We start from the raw sequence: 27,730 nt of genomic DNA, 5'->3' as shown, positions 1-27,730 counted from the left end.
GTTTTATGTGTGTTTAAACAATGCATCCCTGCACATTTCGCAGATAGAAGATTCTGCTTTTTCAGAGGAGGGGGAGGCTTTCGTTCACATGAAAGTGGAACTAAATGCAAAATAAAATAAACACACTTACCTTTAATCCTGCAGATCTGTCGATCCATCAGGAGGTTACTTCTTTTGATTCCTGCGTTGTTCCGGTATCCTTTTTCGGCCTGGCGCAGAGGATGCCGCCATCTTATTCTCCCTCTTTGCTGGGCAGGCATGAGATCGGGTGATGTAGATATGCGAGATCAGCAATTTCTGCGCATGCCTGAACTCATGGAGCAGCCCGAAGCCTCCCTAAATGCATGACTTGGGTATCCTGGGAGGCTGTGCACTCCCATTCTGTAAAAATTTAGAGTTTTAACTCAGTGTCACCTCATGGGTATTATCCAGCAGGCGGGCAGCACCTGAGGTCACTACCCAAAAATAAAGTATCGTAGAAATTGAAGCATCATTGGGGTGGTTTACATGTTTGCAGCCAAAAACACTGCACCTCAGGAACAACCCCCACTTTTAGTTTAGGACACTGCTATAGTGGTAATTCACTTTCTTAAGTGAACAGCCTAACCTGCTTTGGTAAGTTAGCAGCAATGTCTCCCATCAAATGCTGAGATTACAATGATCTGTTTATGAAGAAACAACTACTAGTATAATATGCTTTGCAATTGCTCAAGGTTTGTAAACGCTAGTTACAACTTGTAACTTGTCATGTACTGGAGATTCTACAATCATTTACCACACTGATATGTCACAGTGGCAGTGCTAGTATGCTGTGAGGTTTGTAAAAAAAGAATAAGTTGAAATTAAGATACACTGGTCACCACCTAGAATAGGGAATGCATTGTTATGTATACCCATCCAACAAGTCCACCATCTTTCTCTACTAGTTATCTAGTCTCTATTCCAAAGTCTGCACCTCTAGTCTCTACCTAACACTCATTTTGTCACAACCACCGTTAAGGCTAGGTTCACACTGGCAGTGAGTTTGTGCTGTGTTTTCCACTTCCTCCTGCCAGAAACTGCCACCTTGAGATGCTACATAGTACATAGTACATAGTAGAATCTCCTCACAACAGCTCTATAAGGAATAAATAGGGATGGCAGTTAGCGGTACTAGTACCACCTATTCCCACCAGCTGTCAAATGTGCAGATGCTGGTTCTTTAAGAACCAATGCTGCGGTGTGATTTGACGAGTGTTCAAGCAGCTCTCAAGGTGCCAATTACAGGAAGCCCTGTGGGATCATTTCATCCAGAGGCAGGTCTGAACCGACCCTAATACTATTTTTTCTCTCTCCCTCTACAAATTGATCCCATCTACTGTAACCCGAAATGGGATTAAACACAGTAAGCCCAGCTCATAAGTGCAGGTCGAGGACATTTACCAATTGGTTGCTAGGGATAATTGAAGGAGATTGTTACAAAGCATCATAGTAAGGCCTTTTTTCTTTATCATGCTAATTTCACCAAAGCATCACTGCATGACAAAACTTAGTTGAAATTCAATGGACTCTTTTAGGTTGCAAAAAAATAAATTTCAACAAAGTTTTGAGCAGAGTTGGGCTTTTTGGATTACCAGTGTCTATATTTCTCAACTCTTGTGTTGTGTTTTAAAATTTTCCACGGCTTTATTTGCTTGTTCTTGCTCCTCTAAATCCTATAATTCTGCTCTTGCTCTGTGTGGATCAGTAGGCAGATAGCGGCAACTTCACTCCCTAGAACAGAGAAAATTAGAGGTCAGCTTTCTTTGTCTTGTATAATGGAGTGTGAGCAAGCCGTTTGATAAATTCCGCAACATACAACGTCTTTTTTTGCTCCATTATGCCCAATGAAGCAAATCAGCATCTCTTTAACGGTGATCGCTTCACGCTGAGTTAAGTAATGTTGTAGACCTTTAACAAGGAAGGCTCGCCATTTTCATGATCGACTTGGCTATCACTCATAATGCCTACTTTTATGTAAGCTGTGTTTGAGCTAAAATATGATGATTCGGCCTTGTCTCAAACTAGTGTTACATGCAGTGGCAGTGATTTCATTCATTACGGAAGACTTTTCAAAGAAACTAGCACAATGATCTGACTCCATGTGTGTGTGTCTGATTAGGAAAATGATTGGGAAAGTCTACTAATAACACTGGGGAACAATTGTGAACAAATTTTTTGTTGACTTCAAATTTTAAGCTTATTTACACTAAAATAGGTATGCTGATATCGAAAGTGCAGTTAGTTTTCACATCACATCAGGTTTTTTCTCTACCGCTTACGAGGGGGCGCCAAGAAGTTTTTGGCTTTGCCCCCTTCCACATGAAATAGAAAAATGGGTGTGGGGGCATATGACAGCCTAATATTTTAGTATGTAACTGTGCAAATATCAGGTCTTTGCAATTCCTAAAACTGTTTTTTCTTTTAGTGAGAATCTGTGATGGCAGAGGCACAAGCAAGTTTCACGTCGTTTGAGTTACGGCTTAATAAAGTTTTTGTTTCTCCAGGGAAAGTCAGCAAAGGACATTCACACTGAGATGTCATACTAGGGGAGAAGTGTCCTTCCTATAGCACTGTAAAAACCTGGATATCTCGTTTCAAGACTGGGCATTTCACCATTGAAAATGAGCCCCGCAACCTCAACTGACCCAGCAACCTGCGATGCTAAAAAAGATAGCCGAGATACTTGACATCTCATGGGATCGTGTAAGGTTTGTTATCACTAGTATCCTAGACATGCGCAAGCTTTCAGCGAAGTGGGTGTTGAAACGTTTGAATAGTGATCAGAAGAACGAACGAGTTGACGCATCCAAGGCTGTTTTGGCCCATTTTGAAGCTGCACAGGACTTTTTGGCTAGGTTAATGACTGAGGGTGAAACCTGGCTCCACAAACCTGGCTATGATCCTGAAATCAAGGAACAGCCACAGTGGGTGGTGACAAGGAGATCTATCAGTTTTGACCTAGGCCCTCTTCAGTCCAAGATGGGACTTGTAAGGACTAGAGATGTCATTTTCTACCTAAATAAAAAAAAAAAATTGAAAGGTAAACAAAAGGTGTAGCTTCTGATAGCAGGAGACAGGGCAGTGGCATTCTGTGGTTATGATGTTAGTCCAGCAGAATCCTCACCTATGACCACTGGAAGCTGCATCTCCTGTCTACCCCCTGACTTCTTTGAGCAGACAGATTTCATCACTACTGTTTACAAATGGCAAAATGTTTACAAAAGCATAGATTATAGGTATTCTAGGCTTCAAAGGCGAGATCTCTGTGCTCAGATATCCTAGGTATAAGTTCTATTTCAGTTTTAAAAGTCATTAAAAAGTCATTAAAAGATAACCTCTGGATCCTGCCATTAAAGCAGAACTAAACCCACTATTACTATTACCCACCTATCCCCATGCCATCTACCTTCATCTTTGCCTACCAGCTTGGCTGTGCTAGGATTACAGAACTCGTTTAAATCTGGGAAGCCGGGATGTGCCAGATATCCCTGGCAACCAGTGCTGAGCTGCGCATAGCATTCACCGTTCATGTAGGTACTCCAAAATGCTATTGGCCTTGGTGTTGGCTCAGGGTCTTGCCCTTACATTATTGGATATGTTGTACTAACAATCTTAGGTTTATTGAAGGTGGAATCTTCACTGCCATCATATAGGTTGAGCCGAGTTTCTTTTATCTTTTGGTTTGCATGTCTAGTTGTCTATTGTCATACTAGGACAGATGTATGTGTTAGGGGTATGGAACACCTTCCCTCTTCATAACACACAGGGAGATGTTTTGTGGTACCAAAATACTTCTGATAGCATTGTTTGGGATAACATTGCAGACTGCACAGGGTACACGACAGCTTTCAAAAACTGTCAGTGATAACAGGTATTGGGTATGAAATAATTTAACAGATCTAACAAATGTTTTATACCTTATATGATAATAAACAGATAAGAAAAGATAAACATTTTCTCCCTTGCATTACACAGTGTAGAGTATAAGCCAATGTCATATAAAGCCAAAGGTCGATTTCAATAAATCTGTTCCTACATGTGCAGTATACTAGGAGGATATTGTTGTTCTTTTACTGGTCTTTTTAGCTATGGGTAGGTGATTTTTATTGTGCTTCACACTCCTCCCAAGAGAGGGTCTGAGTGGTCCTTGTCTGTTACTACATATTCAATGATAAATTCTTCATTACTGCCATCTTTTATTATTTAGTATAACAAGCACATGACAGTATGGTAGCTGGGAGGAAGTTTAGTCTTTGAGGTAATCATCTCCATACGTGTGTCTTATGGCTTGTATTGTTATGCTTTATGGTAAATAAAATTAATATGCTATGCAGAGAGGCTGTATAAATTAAAGAGCTAAAAAATGAATACTAAACAGCGGCATTACTTGCTCTTGGTCTACAAAAAATGTATATAGTACATCGGGGGTATCCAAATGGTCTATTCTATGTGTTTACTTGGGTGGGGGGAGGCATACTGGCTCTTTATATGTCTTGGGAAGTTCAGTTCTCTATCATTGTGCTCAGTTTTTCCAAAGTGCAGTGTGCATTATCATGGTAAATCATGTTGTAAGTCTCTCTCAATGTTAAATATAAAGTTGAGAAGTCCAACCACGTCATGCCATCATTTTGATTATAGAACCAGGGGATAGCAATAGGAAAATATAGAACTAGCTTATATTTTATAATATCATGGTTTCGTTTTTTTTTTTAAGAAAATTAAATGGCCATTTTTTCTACCATGAGCTTAGTTTTGGGTGGTTACTAAAAAGTTCAGTTAACAGTACAGGGGCTGCTACCCACCTACATCTTCTTACCACCCAGCTTCATAAAAATTCCGGGGAGAATACTGGACTCCGACATGAAATCACCCCTCTCCAAACAAAACCTCCACCCCCTGTAACTAATGACTGAACAAGAAAATCCAAAAGTCCCAAATACTCACCTAGATCTGTGGTCCTAGATCCTTTTTTCTTCACTCATGCTTGGAGGGCCCTTCTTCAGGTGCCTACTCTGCTCCTAGTTATGTGAACACTTTTTATTGGCTGTTGAATGGTAGGGTCACAGGCTCCAGAAGACTGCAGTCTATAGACTTTACATAGAGGCAAGCAGTTGGCAGTAAGCATAGACAACCACGCTGGATCACCAGTCTCCCCAGTCTCCTCAGAAGGCATGCCCATAGGGGACACATGACTTCTGTTTCAGGGGAGTGAATAGGGGGTTAAAAAAATGGGAATTGTGTTGTGAGTGGGAATATGGTCTTTGAGATGGTCTTTTAAAGTTTTAAAGCTGTAACACATATTCTTGAAATCACATTTTACCTGCAAAGTAGCTCATAAACTTAACACTGCCACTTGAGGTGCCTTGGTGTTGTTGTATATAGGAGGTAAAATTAATTTTTGTATTTTTTGTATATAGTCCCTTTAGTTATGAAAGTTTGAGATGGATGCCTGAACTTATTCTGAATATTTATTTGCAGTCTGGTTGCTGACATAGTGGTGTTCAACTCTGCTTTCAACATGGAGTCTTTCCTAACTTCTATTGCCACTTTTCTGAAGATGATACCAGACCATCGACCACGTCATATGGAACAGATTATTAGGCCGAAGTGTTGCGTCATTTACTTTCCAATCCGGTTTCCTGATGTCAGCCGGTAATGTAATTACTTTTTTTGCAGTTATTGTTATGATTTTGTCCCTTTATTTTACTCTCATACAAGGTAAATACTTTCCATGTTTGAATTACCTTTTAGTATTATTAGGATTTAAGGACAAGGTAGGACAAATATACAGTTAGGTCCATTAGTATTTGGACAGGGACAACTCTTTTCTAATTTTGGTTCTGTACATTACCACAATTGATTTTAAATAAAACAACTCAGATGCAGTTGAACTGCAGACTTTCAGCTTTAATTCAGTGGGTTGAACAAAAAGATTGCATTAAAACGTGAGGAACTAAAGCCTTTTTTTTTACACAATCACTTCATTTCAGGGGCTCAAAAGTAATTGGACAATTGACTGAAAGGCTATTTCATGGGCTGGTGTGGGCAATTCCAAGTGGAATATTCCTAAATGGCCAAGTCAGTAACCTAATCTGAACCCAAATGAGCATGCATTTCACTTGTTGAAGACTGAACTTCGGTCTGGCAGAGCATTAAAAAGGACGAAACCATTTTTGTTAACATGCCCCATGCTGAATTCTTAGTTTTCACCGAACCGTGGGTACTCATTAGTGATGGAGAAAAAACTACTAAAATAAAAATGATTGGCTGCTTCCTGCATCATTACAGTAAATTCAAGGCTTCAAAATGACACTCCCTCACAGGCAGGCCTATGACACACAATGTTTTCAATTTTCAAGTTTCAGTTTTCAGGTTAGGTGATGCTTAGCATTTACAATCTAGGTCTTTATTCCTCTTTCCCTAATAAAATAGCTTTTTTTTATATGTACCACAAATATCAATTGATCCAGCCAATCTCCTACTATTTAAAGGGCTTTCTGTATATTACTGATAACACTTAGTATGGAAGCTGACCCATGCTAGCTAAAACAGTGTTCTCCCCAACCCCATATAGCTGGGAGCACCACCTGGCAATTTTCAGTATCCACCTGGCTGTATTTGGGTGGTTGCTAAAAGTTGGGGTACTGGACAGTTGGGGCATATTACAAAGACAAAGGAACAATTGGACATACTAAGAGGGTGAGCATTAAAAAGTTGGAAAAAATTAACATGATGGAAAGCTTACAAAATTATATGGTTTACTGGATTCCTATGGGAACAACTGGGAACACTAAATTTGTCATGCTTTGCCCCACACACTTTTTGACCACCGGCCCACAGCTTCTTCCCATCCAGCTGAAATACATTTCTGGGGAGAATATTGTAGTATGCATCCTATACTTTTTTTCCTTGATCAGTAGTTGACACAGGAGGAAATTAATTCCTCACCCTAAAAACCCTAATCCTTTAGGTGTAACTAGTATCCAGCAGAACAGCATTTTGAGTACTAACTGCATTTTGAGCCACCTAACTGCAGTATTTAACAAATTTTTCCTTATATTTAGCAGCTCATTAGTCACAATGTATTGAAGATTTAAATAACATGTAATAGCCCGGTTGTTAGTTGTACTTTTTACATAGGCTCAAAATATCATTAAAAAAATATATGAAGATTTGCCACAATTACTACATAAGGCAAGAAGGTACATGTACACATAAGAAAATTCTAATGACCTTGTCCTTTGTGCGTACTTTGTCTAATAATTGTGTGTGCTATGTGAATAGCCCCTGAGTTCATTTAGTTAACGAATTGTACCGCGCCTCTGTAACTAGCTGAGTGGAAATTGAGACGAGAAAGGTTAAGGGATTGCTGTGGCCAAACAGAGATTTATAAAGCCAGCTCTTAGCCCTGAGTGTTTTTGAGTTATTTTCAAATGGTAATTTGCTTTATCCAAACCAAACGCATATAGTGTAAGTAAGTGATTATTTGCATGACTGACAATCATTTCCCTGCCTGCAGTCTTTTTAAAATGCATAATTTTGCAGAGATGCAAAATAAAATAGAAAAAAAAATTCTCAAGGCTAAAAGAAGTTAGGTGATTTATTTTGTGCTATGTCTGACCTCTAATTTTATTTCTTTTTTCCTTAACCCTTTTTTGTGCTATCCAGCTTCTTTTTTTATTTACCAAGTTTTCAAAGGTATTTCTGTTTTTGGCAGCCATGGAATTGTGTCAAGTTCTTTCATTGCATCTGTGGCAAAGGTTAATTCATGATGAACAAAGGAATTGACAGCATTGTAGCCATATAAGCTCTCTTTAGTATCTTTCTGGCATTGGTATTTCACAAATTTATATATTTTTATAGCTTCCATGCATGCTGGAATGCTTGTACCCAGTGTTACCAAACACTTCTTGATTTTCAATCAGTGGCCAATTTTTTTTATCAAACAGGTCCCTAGAGTTTAAAATGAAACAAATGAAGTGTAATAATGTATTGCTAGCTTAAGCGGAACTAATCCCACTATACTAACCTATCCCTGTTCCATTTCAATCCTCCTCCATCGTCCTCTTACTGTACTTTCCAAAGACAATCCTCAGCCATCTTGATTGGCCATTTCTGGGTCACATAACTCCTGCACATGCAACCAAGATTTCATTCATTCTTAGCACACGCATGGGAAGCTGGGTTTCCCTGGCAACCAACTCTGCGCCGCACATGCGTAGCTCAGCAAAATCTGATAGCTGGATGCAAAACCGGCAGTTATTGAAGGGACACCACCTCTCTTTCTGCAATACCCACCAGCCTGAATGACCCATGTTAAAAGTGGGACATTAGTTCTACTTTAGGATCCAATGAACGTTCACACCACCTAAACCATAAATCCATTCAACAAATTTCTGTCTCTGTCTCCTACAATAAGATAAAGTAATCATAATGCAATCATTTGTCTTTGTTTTGGCCACAGCAGTATGGAAGAACTGGAAATTCTGATGGCGATACCGCTCCACTAACGTTTCTATTGGGTCTAGGAAGCCAGCATGTTATTGTTTCTTTAGTTTATTGCCATGTGTCTTCTAGCCATGCAGTTTCTAGGACTGGACCTTTGAATATCTCAGTAGTGAAGAGTTGGCAAGGAAGGGGGTCTGCTGTTAAAGATAATGGTTAAAGCCCACTATATTATTTACTTGCAGGACCTGACAGGTTTACCAAAAAGTAAGAAAATTTAGCACAAACCATTTTTCTAGGTCTATACGAATAATAAACTTCAGTGGAGCCATGCACATCCTGAGCCTCATTTACCTTTAAATTGTGGTGATGTAGTACACGATTGCATCTTACCAGTCCTCAGATGTGGTGGCTGACTTTGTCAGAAATGCATGGTCCTTGTCACTTCCTGTGAATTTAACTGAAACGGATCTAAATTCCTTCTACGCTGCCTCGTGTGAGCTAAAACTTCACACGTCCTCTTCACTAATAGAGATGAATGCAATCCAAATCTGAACGGGAGTTTAATGTGATAAGCATGACTCCCTCCATGGATACAGTGGAGTAAGTAAATGTCTCCACAAGGAAACAGAAAGTACATTGTTTACAGGATTATCAGAGGAACTAGAAGCTAACCTAAGTGATGCAACCAATTTGAGTATTACTTCAATAACCAGGACTTGTAGAGGTAAGGAAGACCTATACTCCAGTGTTCCTTAAAAGCCTGGAAGACTTATATTTGAAGATGCTTGCCATCAGGTCGTCTTTCTCATTAGACTTTACTACTTCATGAGTCACTTACCATAAAAACAAACATACACCTATTGATAGGTCGGGGCTTGTCCCATTGCCAGCTGATTCTAAAATTTCTAGATACTTGGATGTTATGTTGATCCAATACTTTCTTAGCCATTGACTTAAAACAAACTTGTAGATAAGGAACACAATACCTGTTCTGGCTTGTTGATTTGAAAAGCAAGTGGGCTAGCTTCAAAACTGGAACAATAAAATACAATTTGTAAAATGGAAAGGCAACTATTGCAGCCACTGTCTTTGGAAAAGTTTATTTGATAGAACTTTGTTACTGAGGGAAAGGGACAAAACTATTGGACGTTTGAAGCGTCTACCTAAAAGTGAGCCTCAGACTTCCCTATTATAACCAGACAAAATGCTGATGCTTCTAGAAAGTGTTGGCACTTAAAGCTAAATTTGCCACCTGAACATTCCTGTTCAGGGCACAGTCTGAGGCATCATTGTACTATGATGGTCAGCCCTTTTGGCTAATAGAAATGCACAAGAGGCAAAAAGGGGTAGGCAAGACTGAAACCATTGCTTGTCAGAATGACCTGAAATTAGGTGGGTGTGAGGGTGTGCTACTGATATGTGCATCTCTAGTTACCGTACTTGTACTTCTTACCCTTTGCCTATTGTCACCCCCCCACCTTTCCTATTAAATTGTTACAGTACATCTAGACCTTTTCTGACTTAAGGATTCGGAAAGTCTTGAAAACGATAAAGCGTTGAACAGGCATTCGGGGCTTATGCAGACAAAACAGGTACAATGAGCAGGAAGAGATTGATGCCTTTTGATGCTGTGAAAACTCTAACAAGGAAAATGCCTTAGTTGATATGGCAACAAAAAATTTCTGTTTGGACAGCACCGACCTAAATGCTGTTCTGTACAAACATCCAGTGTAAAAAGCGCATCAAATTCTGTCCCTCACCCAGGTCCATCCAGGAACATAATATCACTGAAGCTTTTCAGCGGCTAGTTGGAGAGTTATTGTGAATATTTAATGCACACATAAAATTGTTCCAGTTACTGATCTACTATTTTACAATACACCTTTTGCATTTTTTAGAAGCCGGAGAACAATATGACCACAAACGCTTGTTTCCTCTGGCGTACCCTAATCCATGCCTGGGTAATGGAAAAGCCGTGTTTGAGCAAAACTCAGCGGAAAGAAGTTTTTTAAAATGTGTTATATTTTTTTTTTTAATCAAACACTGGGTAAAGAAATGTAAAAAAAAAAGACACGCTAACCTCATTCTCAGCAGTCTCTTCTTGTTTGAGAATAGGGGAGGGAAGTCTAATCCTCCTGTATTGCCGCACAATAGCAATGGAGTTTGTATTATTTAAAGGCTTAAGTGCCGTACTGAGTAGATGTGGCACTTAACTGTTTACAAGGAGGTACTTGAAATCATACACTGCAGCCTTTCTCAAGGCCTTGTGTAAGTGGCCTTGTTAAATCTTTCCCTATCACCAAATCTTTTAGGCTTCTGTTGTTCTGGCTTCTCATGTGAAATTACATTATACCTGCCCTTTTAGTAATTACTTTAAAGGAAAACTTAATTTTTGTACCCTTTTGTAGTTTAAAGCCTAACTACAGGCAGGTAACTAAATGCATATCCAGTATTTGATTTGTTTACTACTGGTCTGTACATTGCTGAGATATGCACAGTATTTGTTCTGTGCTACAGTTGAAGCTATATGGCTATGCCGTTTTCTTCCCCCAGTTCATGACTGGAGCATTACGAGGGGGAGCTGAGAAGTTCCTGGCTTTGCCCCCTTCCAGATGAAATAAAAAAATGAGTGTGGGGGCATATGACAGCCTAATATCTTAGTATGTAACTTTGCAAATATCAGGTCTTCGCGATTCTTTAAACTGTTTTTTTTCTTTTAGTGAGAAGCTGTGATGGCAGAGGCACAAGCAAGTTTCACGTCATTGGAGTTAAGGGCCATCATGAAGTTTTTGTTTCTTTAGGGAAAGTCAGCAAAGGACATTCACACTGAGATGTCACAAACACTGGGGGAGAAGTGTCCTTCCTACAGCACTGTCAAAACCTGGATATCTTGTCAGCCTTCAGAAAGGAGAGCTCTGTTTGAGGGAATCTTGATGGTGATTAACCTGGAGATCACACACACATGTATTGGTTAACAGGGGTAAATGTCCCTTTTAGTTTTTTTGCAGAAAAGACAGTAATAAATGTCCAATTACTTTGTAGATAAACAGTAGTGGTAAATGTCCAATGACTGGGCAGATAACAGTGCTGGTAAATGTCCAATGACTTTGCAGACAAACAGAAGTGTTAAATGTCCAATGACTTTGCAGATAAACGGTGGTAAGTGTCCAATGACTGGGCAGATAACAATGCTGGTTAATGTCCAAAGGTTTTGCAGATAAATCAGGGAGCCTTCATATAGTGCTGCTCTAGTCTCTGATTGGAGCTCACACTGGGCATGTGCAGAGTAAGGCTACGCACTGAGCATGTGCAAAGTGCAGTGCAAACTGAGCATGTGCAATAAGGTTCATTTAGACATAGGTTTGTGACAATATCTCGTTTCAGAACTGGGCTTTTCACCGTTGAAGATGAGCCCCGCAGTGGGCGCCCCCCAGCCTCAACTTACCTGGAAACCTGCAATGCTGTCCATTAGCTGATTATTGAGGACCGGCGAATATCCGCAAAAAAAGATAGCCCAGATACTTGACATCTCACGGGAGCGTGTTGAGTTTGTTATCACCACTATCCTAGACATGCGCAAGCTTTCAGCGATGTGGGTGCTGTTTAAACAGTGATCAGACGAAGGAACGAGTTGAAGCATTTAAAGCGGTTTTGGCCCATTTTGAAGCTGCACAGGACTTTTTGGCTAGGTTAGTCACTGAGGATGAAACCTGGCTCCACATCTATGATCCTGAAACCAAGGAACAGTCAAAGGAATGGCGCCACAGCGGGTCCCTGCGGCCGAAGAAGTTCTGAACCCAGAAATCGTCCAAAAAATTCATGACGTCCGTTTTCTGGGACAAAGATGGTATTCTGTTAGTGGACTACCTACCTCAGGGCTCTAGTATCACTGGACAGTATTATGCTAACCTCCTGGACAAGCTGAAGGAGGCAATCAAGACAAAACGCCGTGGAAAGTTGACCAAAAGGATCCTTTTTTTGCACACGTCTAACGTTGTGGCTGCCAAATTGAACACCCTGGGTTTCCAATTGGTCCACCATCCCCACTGCTCACCTGACCTGGCCCCTTCGGACTATTATCTGTTCCCGAATTTGAAGAAACACCTGAAGGGGCAACATTTTGAGAACATTTATGACGTCAAAGATGCTGCTAAAAGCTGGTTTGCAGCCCAACCAAAGGACTTTTATTTGAATGGTCTAGAAAAGCTACAACTACCAAATACATCAGTCTCAGGGGGGAATATGTTGAATAAATGTGTTATTTCATAACTCTGTCTCTCTTCTTTTGGGGCAAAGCCAGGAACTTCTCAGCACCCCCTTGTATAACCACCAACATGGTAATTTCCCTGAGCACCCTGTTCTGTCCTTATCTCAGGATGAGCAGGATGATCCCAATGACATGTCAGGATGACTCTTGTCATCCTGACATCATAACCCAAAAATGACTTTGTATTATACTAGAAACATTTAATAAAAAAAAAAAAAAACATAATGAAAGGTCAGAATTGAATTTTCCAGCTGCAGCTATGGCTACTCTATTCAGTTTGCCATGAAATCATTTCATAATATATTTAGCCACCAAGTCTATAAAGTCATACAGGAAATGAACATCTATCCACCTTAAATAGCCACTAAACAGCCGAACCTGTAATAGCTCCAGAAGCCTCTATAAGCCCGAACGGATTTTGCAAGACACACTGACTTCCTGTCTTCCAGTGCTGTCAGCCATTCTTGTGTCTTATTACACAGAACAGTAGTAGACCGCACAAGCCATTCAGATACAGTGCTGAATATTCTGCATAAGACCTTGTTACATGTATATTTACAATCAGAAAAGACTAAATGATTATTATTTTTTTTTTTACTTCTTCAAAGAGCAACACATTTTTTTATTGTGTAATGTTTCTCATGAGCGAGGATGTAATAAGCTCTTCCTTGGGAACATTCCTGCATTCTGCTTCTCATAGAACCTACAGAATTTGTATGGTCTCTGTAGCATAATAACATTATAGTAATGTAAGGATCCCAGGACAAATTGTTAAGTTACACTACGAGATCTTCATAGCTGAGAATTTAAACTGGGCCCTTTGCCTGAAACATTGTGCATTGACTGGAAATTTCATGTAAACATTGGCGTTATATGTTGGAAATGTGATTTCTATATTGGAGTATATACACTGCATGCATTTCACAAAGTTTGCATACATTTCTTGTCTATTGAGGGACCAGATAGTATTTCAGCTTCAGGCTCATGATATACCCCCCACTACAAACATGCTTTAAAGCGGCCCTATAACCACAAATTTACTTTATATGGAAGGGTAGATAAAACTTTTATATAAAGTGAAAATGTGGTTGTAATATTTTTCTTTAAATGGCAAAAAAGTCCCTCCTCTTCTGTCTTTACCACAACAGCAAAGCCTCCTGGAATACATGGCGTATCCTAGGAGGCTATTGGCTTTTCCTTCTGCGCATGCCCACTATCAGGCATGCACAGAAGGGGCTTTTAAGCCATTAAAAAAGTGCCAATCTCACAGATGTGCAGTAAGATCAGCATAAGATCATACAGCTATCTTCACCCAGTCTACTTCTAGGTTCCGGATCCTCAGCCATCTTGATTGGTCAAACTGTGGTGTCGTAATTCCCATGCATGCACATGCATGGGAGATTACTCTTTCATGGCAGCCAGGGTATGTCAGGATACCCGGGACTGTACACGGAGTTGGGCATGCACAGCTCAGTGTACAAATAAAGAAAAGACAGCGGACAGGCAGGTAAGTTTGTTTTATTGCATAAGGGACATTGTCTGTCCCATCTGCAATAAATATCCGTCCTGCTTACATTTTTTTCCTATTTAGGTTTAGTTCCTCTTTAATCACTGCATGCTAGATCCATGCCATTGATAGACTGAAACCAAAAAATCAGCCAGGCAGCTAGCATTTTAGAAAGAGGTTATCAGTGGCTACCCAGGTTTCTCTTTTCATGATACAATACTTTTAATATATTCAACAGAGTTGTTTTTCCTAACATCACAGTAGGTAGTCTAAGCAGTTTCTATAATTAAATTGACCATAACTAAGAAATAAAATAAAAAGGGGTGATTTTGGCTCACGTGTATGTTTTAATTTGTGACGTTGTTCGATGAATACATCGAGCCTTACTCATGTTGCGTTCGGAGCATTCCCACACAGCTTGTATATTGTGTTTGTGCTAAAATTTCTCTGGAGGATAAATGTCTTGTAAAACATTCTTGCTCTGCAGCATGAACGAATTATTAAACTCCAGAGCATTGGAGGAGAAGTGGAGTGGAGAAAATAATTTTTTCATTAAAATGCAGTTTGTATTGATAGCACAGATTACCGGCATTTGATGAAATGTGAAACTTGGATCTGTGCATATCACTAAATTAGTGCAAGGTTTGTTTTGGCATTGAGCAACGACTGAAATAAACTTCAAGGCCAGTTAGTTCACCTACAACCGATATAACTGGCTTTGCCATTCTGCTTGTTTTTTTTAAATTCTTGTTTGGGGGGAGCTTTTTGCGTTTTTTATGATGGTGCTAAAATCGCATTAGAATTATCGTTTTAAAGCTCAGTTTCTAATGGCTAAATACATTCCAGGCAGCTCAAAACAAAAGGTGTGTAAGGCTAAGTATACACGCCAGATAATCGCCATTGGAAACGTAGGATAAATTACTGATCGTTCGATAATTGTTGACAAAAAAGTGCACAACGACAGATCAATGAACGACAGTCCTGGCGGATCTGTCCAGGCAACGATCATTTTCTATCTATTGCGTGTGCTTGATCAAGTATTAAAGTGCGTATGCACGTTTCTATGCTGATGACAAAATAATTATGAGCTTGCTTTTCAGCAACCTTTATAAAGAACATTATGATGAACAAGCTCACTAGACTGGATGTGGAATGATTTTTCTCATATCTGGAAGATTTCAGTCTAGCTCTGTTACCTTTTTTTTATACTTATGGGTCAGAACAAATAGTTTTTGGGAAAAAACAATTGCCTTGTTTAGATATTTAGCAGTAGCTATGCTCCGTACTTCCTAGCGTATGTGGGTGATCTGTGCATGCATATGGTGTTGGTTTGGCAGTAATGGCTACTAATTTATGTCTATGGCTACTTTTATTGTTCAGTATCTAAAAGATTCCATTGCGTTATTAGTTCAGGTATTAACTTAGCCATGCTCAAAACAGAGATATCATTCTGAGCACTGTCAGAAAGACTTATCAATCGGAGAGCTGGACATTAACAGAGTGAAATTTAATGTTAACCGATCCTGCGAGGAGGAAGTCCTGTTGACATATGATGCTAACTCATTTGTCACTGAGGGTCTCTGCTGGGCTTCTTAGCTTTCCCAATAATCCTGCTCATGTTTTCTTAGACTGTGATGTGAGAAGCCACAGAGGGCGAAGGCTTGTGGCAGAAGGCCCTCAGCTACTCCCATGAGTACACGTTAACTGTTCCTGTAAAGCACACGAGTTATTGAAATACTTCAGTGTATGGTTTGGCAGTCGACATCCTGACAGATTTTGAAGAATTGCAAGTCCCTTTAGGCTGTGCCAGGCCAGTAAAACTTGTAGTTTGTCTGAAACTCGCTGGTTGCCTATTTGGGTGCATGATTGATATGGAGAGTATGTGAAATTCAAAGAATCTTGCATTTGGGATAAAAATCAGGGGGTAAATTTACATATTTGTACGTTGTGTGCACTTTTTGGATTGGAGTACCCAGCAGTACCCAACCTAATGATACCTAAAAGCTGTCTGCTCAATCCTTAAAAAAAAATGTTTGTTGATGGGGTATAAAGAAAAGCTCCTATTGGTACTTATGCTATAGAAGTACCAATAGGAGTCATTAGTAACTTTATTTTTAGTAAAATCGTCCTTTAAATCTTACCCTTGGTCCTCGTCAGTTTAGTCTGCATGGTGACATTACTACAGAAGTACCATTAGAAGCCTTTAGTAATTTCATTTTTAGTAAAGTCATCTTTTAAATCTTACCCTTGGCCCTCGTCAGTTTAGCCTGCATGGTGAAATACCTAGGCTACGTACACACATCTGATGATTTTTGTCCTATCGTTGCGTCAGGGCTGGTATCGGACGACAATCTGATGTGTGTACAGCATTCATTCCGACGTCGTTCATGGCTCTGTCCTTGCGGATCCAGGAATGGTGAACGACTGCAAAACAAATGAAGGTGAGAGAGTGCAGTGGGGTACCGCTCGCTCGTTCTCCCCCCTTCCCTCTCTATAGGACAGAACAGCGCTATATGTAGAACGCTCATTTGTGCATCTTTCAGTCTTTTCTCAATACAAAGAATCGTGAATGATCCTTTCTCGAATTTATTGAACGTGTGCACACAGCTTTAATCCCAAGTTTCTCACTGTCAGGCACCATATAACCAATATAAGAAATATATCCTAACTAGATCCTGTGCTGTATGCACTTGCTTTAATTATTCCAATAGCTGGTTTGTACTTGTTGTCAGTTATCTAGATTAAATGGTGCTGTGCCATTATTATTAACTTGTATTTATATAGTTCCCTTATATTACTCGCTCATTAGTGCTTTAAATTTTCCATTGTCCTGTCACTGACTGTCCCTCAGTGGAGCCCACAATATAACGTCCTTACCATAGTCATATGTCAATAAGACGATCTAAGGACAATTCTCGAACCTGTTACCTAGTGCTGCAAAGACAAGAATGCTAGCCACTGAGCCAAGCATGCTGCCCATGTATGCCTATTAGGCATTAGGCCCATTTGGGATATTTTTCTTGAAAAAGCTGTGCAGCACTGGGCACATCGCGGGTGGGACTGGAGGTAAGTATTTGAAATAGTATATGGGCTACACTTAGAGGAAAAAGGATATCTATAGCTGAGCTTTACCGTATATTGAGTTGTCCTTTTATAAATCTCCCACCCACCTGCGGTGCAGCCCACTGGAAATGTTACTTACCTTCCTTCCAGTCTGGTAATCTTTCCTCTGACAAGGTCTTATTTACCTCCTCCTTATATAGTGCATATTTGCTATGGCCTTATTTAGTTCTATCGGTCAGACATACAGCCATGTTGGCGTTTCGCTATGGGTTATAGTTTACCATAGGAATGAACATGGCTATGGTGCCCATTCATGGTATGGAGCGCAGGCAGCTAGGACTTCACCTGAAAAAATATCAATTAGCTGTCAAAGGAAAGTAAGTATTAACCCAGGTGGCCTGCATTCAGTTGACCTTTAAAAGATCTTTTGGGTTATATACCTCCTGGACTCTGGGATCTCTAAGCTTGGCCTTCAAGGTTGGCCTATTTTACTGCTTTTTTTTACATTTTAGTTTTTATAATAATACAGAATAGAAAGGAGTGGACACCCCTATTGTTTCCAAAGAGGTTTCTGTGATGAGTAGAAGTGTGCCAGGATATTGGTAGGGAATATACCAGCCTTCAAAAGTCATGAGGCCAAGGGGTAACACTAAAGAATGTCACTAAAAGGCCAACTCTCACTTTAAGTTTGACCAATATTAATCTTTGCTCTCCCCAGGTCACTTTTTATTGCTAACTTTCAATAACGGCTACATGTCAGGGCACAGAGCGACAAAATCCAGAGAGGCGTCCCCTCCCCAGTAAAAATTACTTTTGGGCCTTTTCAGATGGCGTGTTTATGCCGACCTTCCATGCCATGTTATTTTGCAGTAAATCAGGCTCTGTGGCAGCTATTTGAGAACGTGTTAATCCCTCAATGCCATGATTTTTTCGCTGGAGGTCCTTTTCCGAAGCCAAAGGTGCTCAGTTCATGCTTTTCAACACTTTGTAAACTGTAGGAATGTTTTGAGAAATTCTGACGGTCCTTTCTGGCGTTTTCAAACTGGCTGCCCTAGAACTTGTAACAGGAAACAGACAGTAAAACATGGATATCAATCATATGGAATTACTTAAACTACAGTTGTATACTGGGGGTAGTCCAAAATGAACAAGGAGGTGTGCTTTAAGGCCAGTTTTATGGGGTATTGTAATCGAAAGCATTTCATTTAATAAAAATTGCAGTATGAATATCTGTCAGGCAAGGCTGATCTGTGGTCGTGCTGGAAGTTTAGGAAACACCACCTTCTGTTTCTGTTGTAGTAGCCAAATATGCTATAAAATGCTTTACATGTAGAAAAGTTACAAAATTTTTTTTGTTTTGTAGATGTAAGCTCAAACTTTAAACCAGTTTGCTAAAATATACAGCAATAATAACCATTTGTATTAAAAATAAAATATTTAATTTTACCCTTTCCTTAGTTGCTGAGCTCCTGAAACTTCAGTGGTGACTTCATGATAATTTTTCAGGGTGGGTTTCCTAGTGATGGCAAAAAAAGTTGTTAATAGGCCATTTCTAGTCTCCATCAGAATCCTGTGTAACTGAATGACAACTAGGGGGCACATTAGGAGACAGGGACAAAGTGTTGTCACTGTAACAGCAGAAATGCCTTAAGGATCATCATGATTGGATCATTACTGCTGCAGATTCAAAAGTTACAGATTAAGCATTCCAAGTTTTATAGTATCAGCACGGCAGTGGAAGGGGTTCAAGATATGGGTTAAAGAGTGGGTTAAAGAGTATGTAAAATCCTGCTCTAAGGAGACGCTAGATGAAGCTTCTCCTGAAGGCAGCCCCATAGAGAATTAATAGAGTACAAGTACCGCTCACCGCTGCCAACTGCGCTGCAAGTGACCCAGCGGCTGGCACAGAGAGCTACATTGGATTGCTTGATTCCAAAGCAGGTCTCGGACCCATGCCCTAAGTGATGGTTAATGATCATTTTGGGTGAATGTAGAAACAAATGATCACTGTACAGATAGGCTGCTGTTTTCTTGAAGAAGGGGGTGGTATTTGCCTCACTGCATCCTCCCTATTCCATATCTGTCACTTTTGTTGGTTATTTAGTAATCTGGAAACAGCCAGTAACTCCTCCGGAGAACCATACTGGTACCTTCATCAGAGTAGAGGACTGTTGTGGACAAATGTGATAGAAGGCATTGTTGTCTAGTCTAGCATAGAGCACTTAAGTAGAAATAGAATAAAATAGAAAAAAAACCAAAAAAGACTAATTTTTACTAAAAGGTTGTTTTTTGCTATTTCCTAGTGAAGAGCTGTAAAAAATTATAAGATGATATGGTACATACAATACAGAACAAAAAATCATTTGAGACATCTTTTGGGCTTTAGGAACCAGCATTCTTTTGCAATCTGCAAATTCCAAAAAACTTGTTTAATAAGTATGTTTTTCTTTCAAAAATGCAGGGCTTCCTTTAAATTATTGTGCTTTCCAATTGGCTGGAGTCTTCTTTAAAAAATAGTTTTTTTTTTTGTGCATGTCAGAAATTACATTTCCCTGTAATGAAATGCCAAGAATTTGCATGGCATTGCTGCTCTTCTCACCATCTTCAGTGTCACTCTGATCCAGATTTCAATAACTTCTCTTCGGAGATTGCACTGTTGTCGAGGGAGGGGACAGCCTTGCCTGACAGATCCCTCGTCTTGAGCTTTGATGTGCTGTCACTGTGACATTTGTGCACATCAACAGACAACAATGTAAACTCATTTCCCAGGCCCTTGATGGCGTTCTCATAGCGGAGCCCATGGCGTGTGACACAGAAGAGTACTTTAGTCACTAATCAGATAGATACACTGGCAGCGCATTTACACAAAATAATGAAAACAGCTGTTTAGATACCTTAACACTCAAGCTCATTTTTGTTATTGATCTAGCCGTGTGCAGATATGGCTGCCTGTGTCACTCAGTCAAGATACTTGTAATGGTCCAGCAATAAAACTGCAGATTTTACAATAAAATAATTTGCTTATTTAATTCTCAAATTTTGCTAAAATAAGCAGCCAATAGACTTTAGTTTTAAAATTGATAAATTGTCCCAAGGATGATATAAAATATATGCACGTGTATATGTTAAACCTATATATTTATTATATTTATTTGTACACCCCATCATGGCCACATTGTTAGATACACCTTTCTATTACCAGGTTGGCCCTATTTTGTCTTTAGAACTGCTGTAATTTTTTATGGTATAGATTGAACAAGGTGCTGACAACTTTCCTGGGGATTTTGGTTTATATTGACATGATAGCATCACAGTTCTTGCATATTTGTCAGCTGCCATCCATAATGCAATGCTACAGTGCATTGAGATTTGGTGACTGTGGAGGCCATTTAATATAGACCTATCACTAACATTTTCACTTTACCTAAAAGGGTACATAAACCTTTTATATAAAGTAAACGTTTTCATCTTTTTTTTCTTTTTTTTTTTTTAAGGAGAAACTTCCTGGGATATCCATGTCACATATTCCAGGATTCTTCTCCTTCTGCACATGCCCAATCTCAGGTATGCGCAGAAGGCGTTTTTTTTCTTCAATGGGAAAAAAATGCAGATCTCACACATACGCAGTGAGATTGGCACTCCCCATTTACAGCACTTCCCATTTACAGCAGGCTGTGTCAGCAGGCTGTGATTGAGGGATCTGCAGAAATAAAGGTAAGTGTGATTTTTTTTGTTTTAGGTTTATTTCTGCTTTAAGTACAGTAGTTGCAATGTAATGTTAAAAAACAGTTTGAGATAATTTAGGCTTTACGTTCTTCCTCTCAGAAGTAGATGAGTACACTGTGGTCTTAAAGAGATGGGCATGGTCAGCAGCAATACTAAGGTAAGCAATGGCATTTAGACGGTGTTCAGTTTGTACTAAGGGGCCTGTGTCAAGAAATTATCCCCCATTTCCCCATCATTATACCAGCAGCCTTACCCATAACACAAGGCAGAAATAAATCTTTGCATTCATGTTGTTGACACCAAATTCTCACTCTACCATCTCAATCTCACAGTGAAAATTGAGATTTATCAAACCAGACAACGTTTTTTTCAATCTCTTTTTTGTCCAATTTTAGTGAGCCTGTGTAAATTGTAATTTCAAGTGCCTGTTCTTAACTGACAGGTGTGGCCTCCAATGTGGGCTTCTGCTGCTGTAGCCCATCTGCTTCAAGGTTCAATGTCATGTGCATTCAGGGATGCTCTTCTGCATACCTTAGTTGTAACAAGTGCCTATTTAAGTTACCGTTGCTTTTCTGTCTGCTCGAACTAGTTCTGCCTTTTCCCTCTGACCCTTGGCATCAACAAGACATTTTTGCCCAGAGAAAAGATATTTTCTCTTTTTTTGACTATTCCCTGTAAAGATATTTGTGCATGAATATCACAGTGGATCAGCAGTTTTTGAAAAGCTTAGATCAACCTGCCCGGCACCACCAGCCATGCCACATTCAAGGTCATTTAAATCGCCTTACTTCCCCTATCTGATGCTCAGTTTCAAGTAATCGGGTCATCTTTGTCTACATTAAATGCATTGAGTTGTTGTCATGTGAATGGTAACAATTAGCTGAACAGGTGCACCTAATAATGCAGCACATCATTTTTATAAAACTAAATTGTCACATTGTTGCAGGACTAAAACACAATGCTTAGTAGGAGACTCATGGAAATGTTAAATAGCAGGGGTACATGAGGCTTTTAAATAGAGTAAAAATATACCACAACTCTAGACTAATTCTTGAATGAAGACAGGGGCACTTTACTAGCAACCAGCATTTGGGTATACACCATTGGTGTACAGGATGTCTCCAGAAATCTCTGCCATCTTAGGACTGTTTGCTGACTGCACGTTGGGGTATTTAACAGGTAAATAAAATGCATCAATTATGATGAGTGGTAGATCATGCCGGTAAAATCGTAGCCTGAACAGCACAAAAGTCCATTTACAGCACACAAGCCTCAATACCTTTGTTTATTAACCAGATTCACCATATTGCTTTCCAATGTAAAAAAAAAAAGAAATCCAATATAAAACTACCATTTAAAACATTTCCTTCATGATATTCCATGTCTTGTTATATAATATCTTCAAACAGCTTGAGAAATAAACACTTTTTTGCCTGAGCATTGATTGTGCTGGTTTGACATTGCTGTAAATAAATAGTAAATGTGTTTTTACTTGCTGTTGTCAGATTGCAAGTTACAGAGCAATTTGTCACCCTTATTTTTACGCCTTTTCCAGCTTATTAGAGTTTTGTGGCCACAGGAAAAATGGGGGGGGTTGGATGGATTCTGTTTGCCTGTTTATCTCAGCTTAACATTCTTGTCATACTGGGAGATGGCATTTAGCTGGGTACTAGTCTGACAGCCATGTTATATTCTGTAAATAGATATTTGGGGTGTAGCAAGAGGAGAGTGGGGTGCAATGTGTACCTTTGAGGCAAATATTAAAATTGCCCCAGTAATAAATAAATACGCTAAACAAAAAGTAAACTGGTTTTTGGTTAAATTGTAATCTATTAAAGCCAAACTAAATTTGTGATACTCGCCTATCCCCGTTTCATCGCCATCTTTCTTCTTTTTTTCCTCCTGAAGATGATCTTCAGTCATCTTGGACTAGGCTGGTAAAACCGTGCAGGTGCGCAGGAAATCACTCATTCCCAGCATGCACAAGGAAAGTCAGGATTGCCAGGTTTACCACTCAGCAAAATTTGACAACTAGGTGGCATTCAGGCAGGGAAGAACAGTTGTTGCCGAAGGGATATCACGTGTCCCTTTCTGCAATACCTACCTGCCTGAATTTCCAACGTTCAAAGCGGGACTTTCACTTTTATCATCTGGATATTCTAATTGGGCTGTTCTTTACTAGCAAACTTTCTCTTTATAGAGTTGTTTGGTTTAGCCCAAATTACTGACAGATGTTTCCAAGCAGCCATACCCAATGATTCCACAGAGTACTCAATATGCAATATGGGCAAGACTTTGGTACCTATGAACACAATGATAAAAAAAGATGTTGTCGTGACTGAAGCACAGTCACAACATGTTTAAAAAGTTAACGTTTCGGGGCCACGCAGGGTCCCTTCCTCAAGATAACATAGTGGGTCACTGCTGTAAGGAGTGCATTCCTATTACGAACATTACGATGCATGGACATCCACTAAAATGAGTGTCATCGCTATTGGCTGTTGTATTTACTGCAGAATATTTTGAAATCCAATCATTTGGATTTGTGGTAACAATCAGCCCATGTTTACCATCTCTTGCTTGGATAGACTGAAGTACCAATGTGGGTAAAATTGAACCCTCAAAGTAACTGCCTGCAGTGTTCTTTCAGTCTGTCCTAATCTAACACAAAGTCAGTGGTTTTCTTCCCATGCCAAATCACTAATAATCTCTCAAAATATTCACTGTAATCTTTGTTTACATATTAATGGTGTTTTTATTTAAGCCAACTTACTGTAATTTAGTTTTTTCGTCCCTTTAAGATGCAACCATCGTTAAGGTTTCTGTTGATTTATAAATTGTATAATTAGACTCTTCCTTGTAACGACTTTTATTGCCTAGTCAAACCTCCTCATTCAATTTCAAAATTGCTTTCTCGATGAACTACTTTATACGTTCGCCAAGTAATGTCTCCTTTAATACGTCTTCCCTTTCATTTCTTTGTCCAGTCTGTAAATGAGCAATAAATTGTTTGATAAATCGGTCAAGGAGGTCACACTAGTCGTTAAGCGAATTACATGTGAGGAATTAAGATCATTTCCCAAACAAGTAAGTCATTGATGGTAGCAGTTCTAGATGCAGGAGATGAGATTTTATACCTACAGCGTAGTTATTTCTAGGAAGCTTTTTTCTCAACACCTTCTCAAGAATTGGAAAGTCCTGAAGCCTATATTGACTTTTATTGTCATCAGAACTGAAATCTTCCTCACTACAAGCCAATGGAAATGCAGAAGCTTGAAGTGGGTTGATACAGCTTGGACGGTCTGTTGGAGGTTATTTGGAGGTCAACACGTCTGTGAAGATAATTGAAATGATCTCAGATGCATCTAAATGCCAAATGCACCTAAAACATGTTGCATTCAAGCACTGACTGTTTGCAAAGTGCACCTTCCTCCCTCTTGATGCAGAGATTGAAAAGTGTCACCCAGTCACAGCAAGACTCTTCAAGAATGTCTGCAGCATTGATATCATAATGTGGTTGATGCCTAGGGGTCCAGTGTCAGTTGTGGGACATGGAATGTTAAAGATTTCTGGAATAGAGATGAATGTATTTCGCATAGGTTCACTGTATCTTATCAACATCAGCAAGCTTTTGTTTAGTGTCAATGGCATCAGTTTTACATACTTCTAACATCATTTTAAATTTGTTGGCAGGTACAGTTGACCTTCAGTTGACTTTCTGACCTGCATTTGACCTTCTTCAAGCTGGTTTTTCATTCTCAAGGATTTGACTAGTATGGTAATGAGAAACCTTTATGACATGGCCAAATGCCAACCCCGAACACAAGCAGAAATCTGAAATTTTGTTTAATTTTCTTTGCAATTTACGTACTAGATTTATCATTAAAATATCTAAATATTATATCAGCTGCACTGAGGGCCCTTAATTACTGTTGGGGCACCCATTGCTTCTCCTGTATTGTTGCCCTGCCACTGATGGAGACTACAAGGGATGATGCTGCTGATGGAGACTACAAGGGATGATGCTTTCGTAAGCATGGTCCACTAACATGAAGAAGTCAGTCCAATGATGTGCAGCTGATACTGGAGCGTACATGTGTACAGAGGGGGAAGATAGAAAAGATCAGCGGGACTGATATAAAAAAAAATGTAAAACCAATATTTCATGAAAAAAAGACAATTCTTTATGATGCATAATCACTGCTTTTGCAAAATAAATATCCAGATCTCCTTTGGCAGACACAGCCCAGCCATCGGGTCTAACTATTCCGCTTGGCATCTTGTGTTGCCTTTTCTCACCCCCTCTGTACAGGCTGTTCTATGAACAGGTTCACAGGAAATTCTTCTTGCATTTTAGTCGTACTGAATGCATGTGGATTTGCAGTGTGGGGCGAAATCTTTGATGTGTGTTTTCATATGTGATATATCCTTATTGATGTAATTGAGAGATGGGGGGGGGCTTTGTTCTGTGTGTCTTTTCTCTGCTTGGTGCAGGAAAAGACCCCACTGATGATCATATAAATGTCCTGTATGTGGAATTCCAAGTATGTTTTAAAAGTGTGGCCAGTCTCCTTGGCTGAGGTTGTGAGGTCACATTTGTCTCAGGTCATTGGTAAGCTAGATTTGTGCACGGAGTCTACAAAGAAAACAAATTAAAACATTCACCTAATTCACAAGTTGCACTTAAAGAACTCATTCATAATAACAATCACCAAAACAAGAATATTTTCTGTGCAATATCACAATTTCCTATTCTTGTTGGGAACTGTAGGGTATTATTCAATGAATAATTACTTTGCAGCAGGTGAGAGCTATTTTCTATAATCAAATAGGTGGGGGAAGCGTTACTGTTGGAGGATTCTAAACTATAACTAGGAAAAGAAGGAAAGTTATGCTGTACGGAAAGAGATCAGAGAGCAAATATTCTTACAGGAGTGTTATTGTAGGTGTAAACCTAACCACAAAATCCTTGACAAACTTTCAGAATGAAATACAAAACTCTATGTAATTATTAAACTTCAGGTTTAAATAAAATAATTGCCGTGTTCCTGCTGGGAAAGTACCTGTTCAGGCATTTCTTATTACAAAGTGACATTCTAAGAATTGTAAGCTGTTGTGGGCAGTGTCCTCTCCTCCTCCTATGTCACTGTCTGTCATTTGCAACCCCTATTTATTGTACATTGCTGTGTAATATGTTGGCGCTATATGAATACTCTTTAATAAAGTAGAAATAAAGTTCTAAATAAAAAAAACACACTTACCCTTAATCCCGCAGATCCGTGAGGAGGTTTTGTCTATTGAGTACCGTGTCGTGCCGGTATCCTTCTTCAGACCGGTGCCGCCATCTTCTTCGTTTTTTTCCGGGTTCTTCCTCATACATCACCTGATCTTGCACTGCGCAGGTGCGAGATCTGGTGATGTAGATGGGGAGCAGCCAAGAGCCTCCCGGGATGCATGACTTAGGTATCCTGGGAGGCTTTGCGCTTGCATTCCGTGGCAATCAAGAAAGAAAGGGGAGGTGCTGCACAAAAGGGTGTTGCACTTAATAAATAGAATTTGTACTTTATATTAAAGGGTTGTCTACCATTTTATGTAAAGTAAAAATTTGGAGTTTAGATCTGCTTTAATAATAATAGTAACATTCTGTCCCTGTATAAAAACTGCTTTTGGGAGCAATCTTTATTTCCCACTACAGGAAAAAGAAGATGGCTTTGTTAATCTAGACATTCATGCCCAATCAAAATCAAACTTTATGGCTTAATTTTAGGCTTTACCTTAAGTTTACTTTGTATTCTTTGTAGCCACACATATAACTGCTCAAGTGCTCCACCCAAAGTAGATTGTGGGTTTTGAATAGAGACTTCATTTATGTCTTAAGTTAGATGCATCCCCGTGGAGCGTAGAAGCACCTACTTGCAAATGTTTTGCAGCTGTCGGCAGTGAAAGGTACTGAACTGCTCACTGCTGCCCCCATTTGCTGTCTACTGGGCTGCCCCAGGTTGGATGCTACATGTAGCGCCTCACCTGAGGAAGCAATTCATTTGCATGAAGAAGTGGTAACTGCACCACGACTTTACCGCTGGTCTGAACATGGCCTTGAGGTGTGATAGCCCTTCTAGAATACCCAGATGAACCATATAGCCAGAGCTGTTGGGACCTATGTGGATTAGTTTTGATCTGACCTGTTAATTTAATAGGCTTGAGACGCTTCTGAGATCATTCAGAATTTATTGACCATTTAATCTGATCTACAGTTGACCTTCTTTTGACCCACAAATGACCAGCTAGTGGTAGGTTACTTAGTTTCCCCCCAAAACGTGGCATTAGATTGTGAGCCCCTCTAAAGAAACAGTGACATGACTATGGATTCTGTAAAGTGCTGTTTAATATGTTGATGCTCTATGAATATAGGATAATAATAGTGTCACAGTCCTGTTTTCTACATAATGCAGAACAAACAGATAATTGGAAAATGCAAGAGCTAGATACAGACACCTTAATAATGTTCTTACAAGCACTGCAAGATAATCTTAAGAAATAATTCACCAATACCGAATCAAAAACTGAAAGTCCTGAAATGTGTGTGGAATTGTCTTTTAGGAGACCAGAGGCAAGGTTCCATGTTCCCCTGCGGCACTGGCCTCACTTTCATGTCTCTGATTGGGCCTGTGTGCCAGCATCCCATCAGTATGTCCTAG

General features: G+C 39.6%; 1 protein-coding gene across 1 annotated transcript in view; it reads left to right on the top strand.

Moving 5' to 3' along the window:
• GTDC1 (glycosyltransferase like domain containing 1) overlaps positions 1-27,730 on the top strand; it is a 150,785-nt gene that overhangs the window by 31,100 nt on the left and 91,955 nt on the right. Inside the window, exon 4 of the mRNA XM_072418120.1 lies at positions 5,500-5,673. Within this exon, the coding sequence (XP_072274221.1) occupies positions 5,500-5,673 (174 nt within the window). The remainder of the gene's footprint in view (positions 1-5,499; positions 5,674-27,730) is intronic.

Source organism: Pyxicephalus adspersus, chromosome 7 (genome assembly GCF_032062135.1).
Source record: "Pyxicephalus adspersus chromosome 7, UCB_Pads_2.0, whole genome shotgun sequence".
Taxonomy (NCBI): Eukaryota; Metazoa; Chordata; class Amphibia; order Anura; family Pyxicephalidae; genus Pyxicephalus; species Pyxicephalus adspersus.
This window is presented reverse-complemented; position numbering and strand designations above follow the sequence as displayed.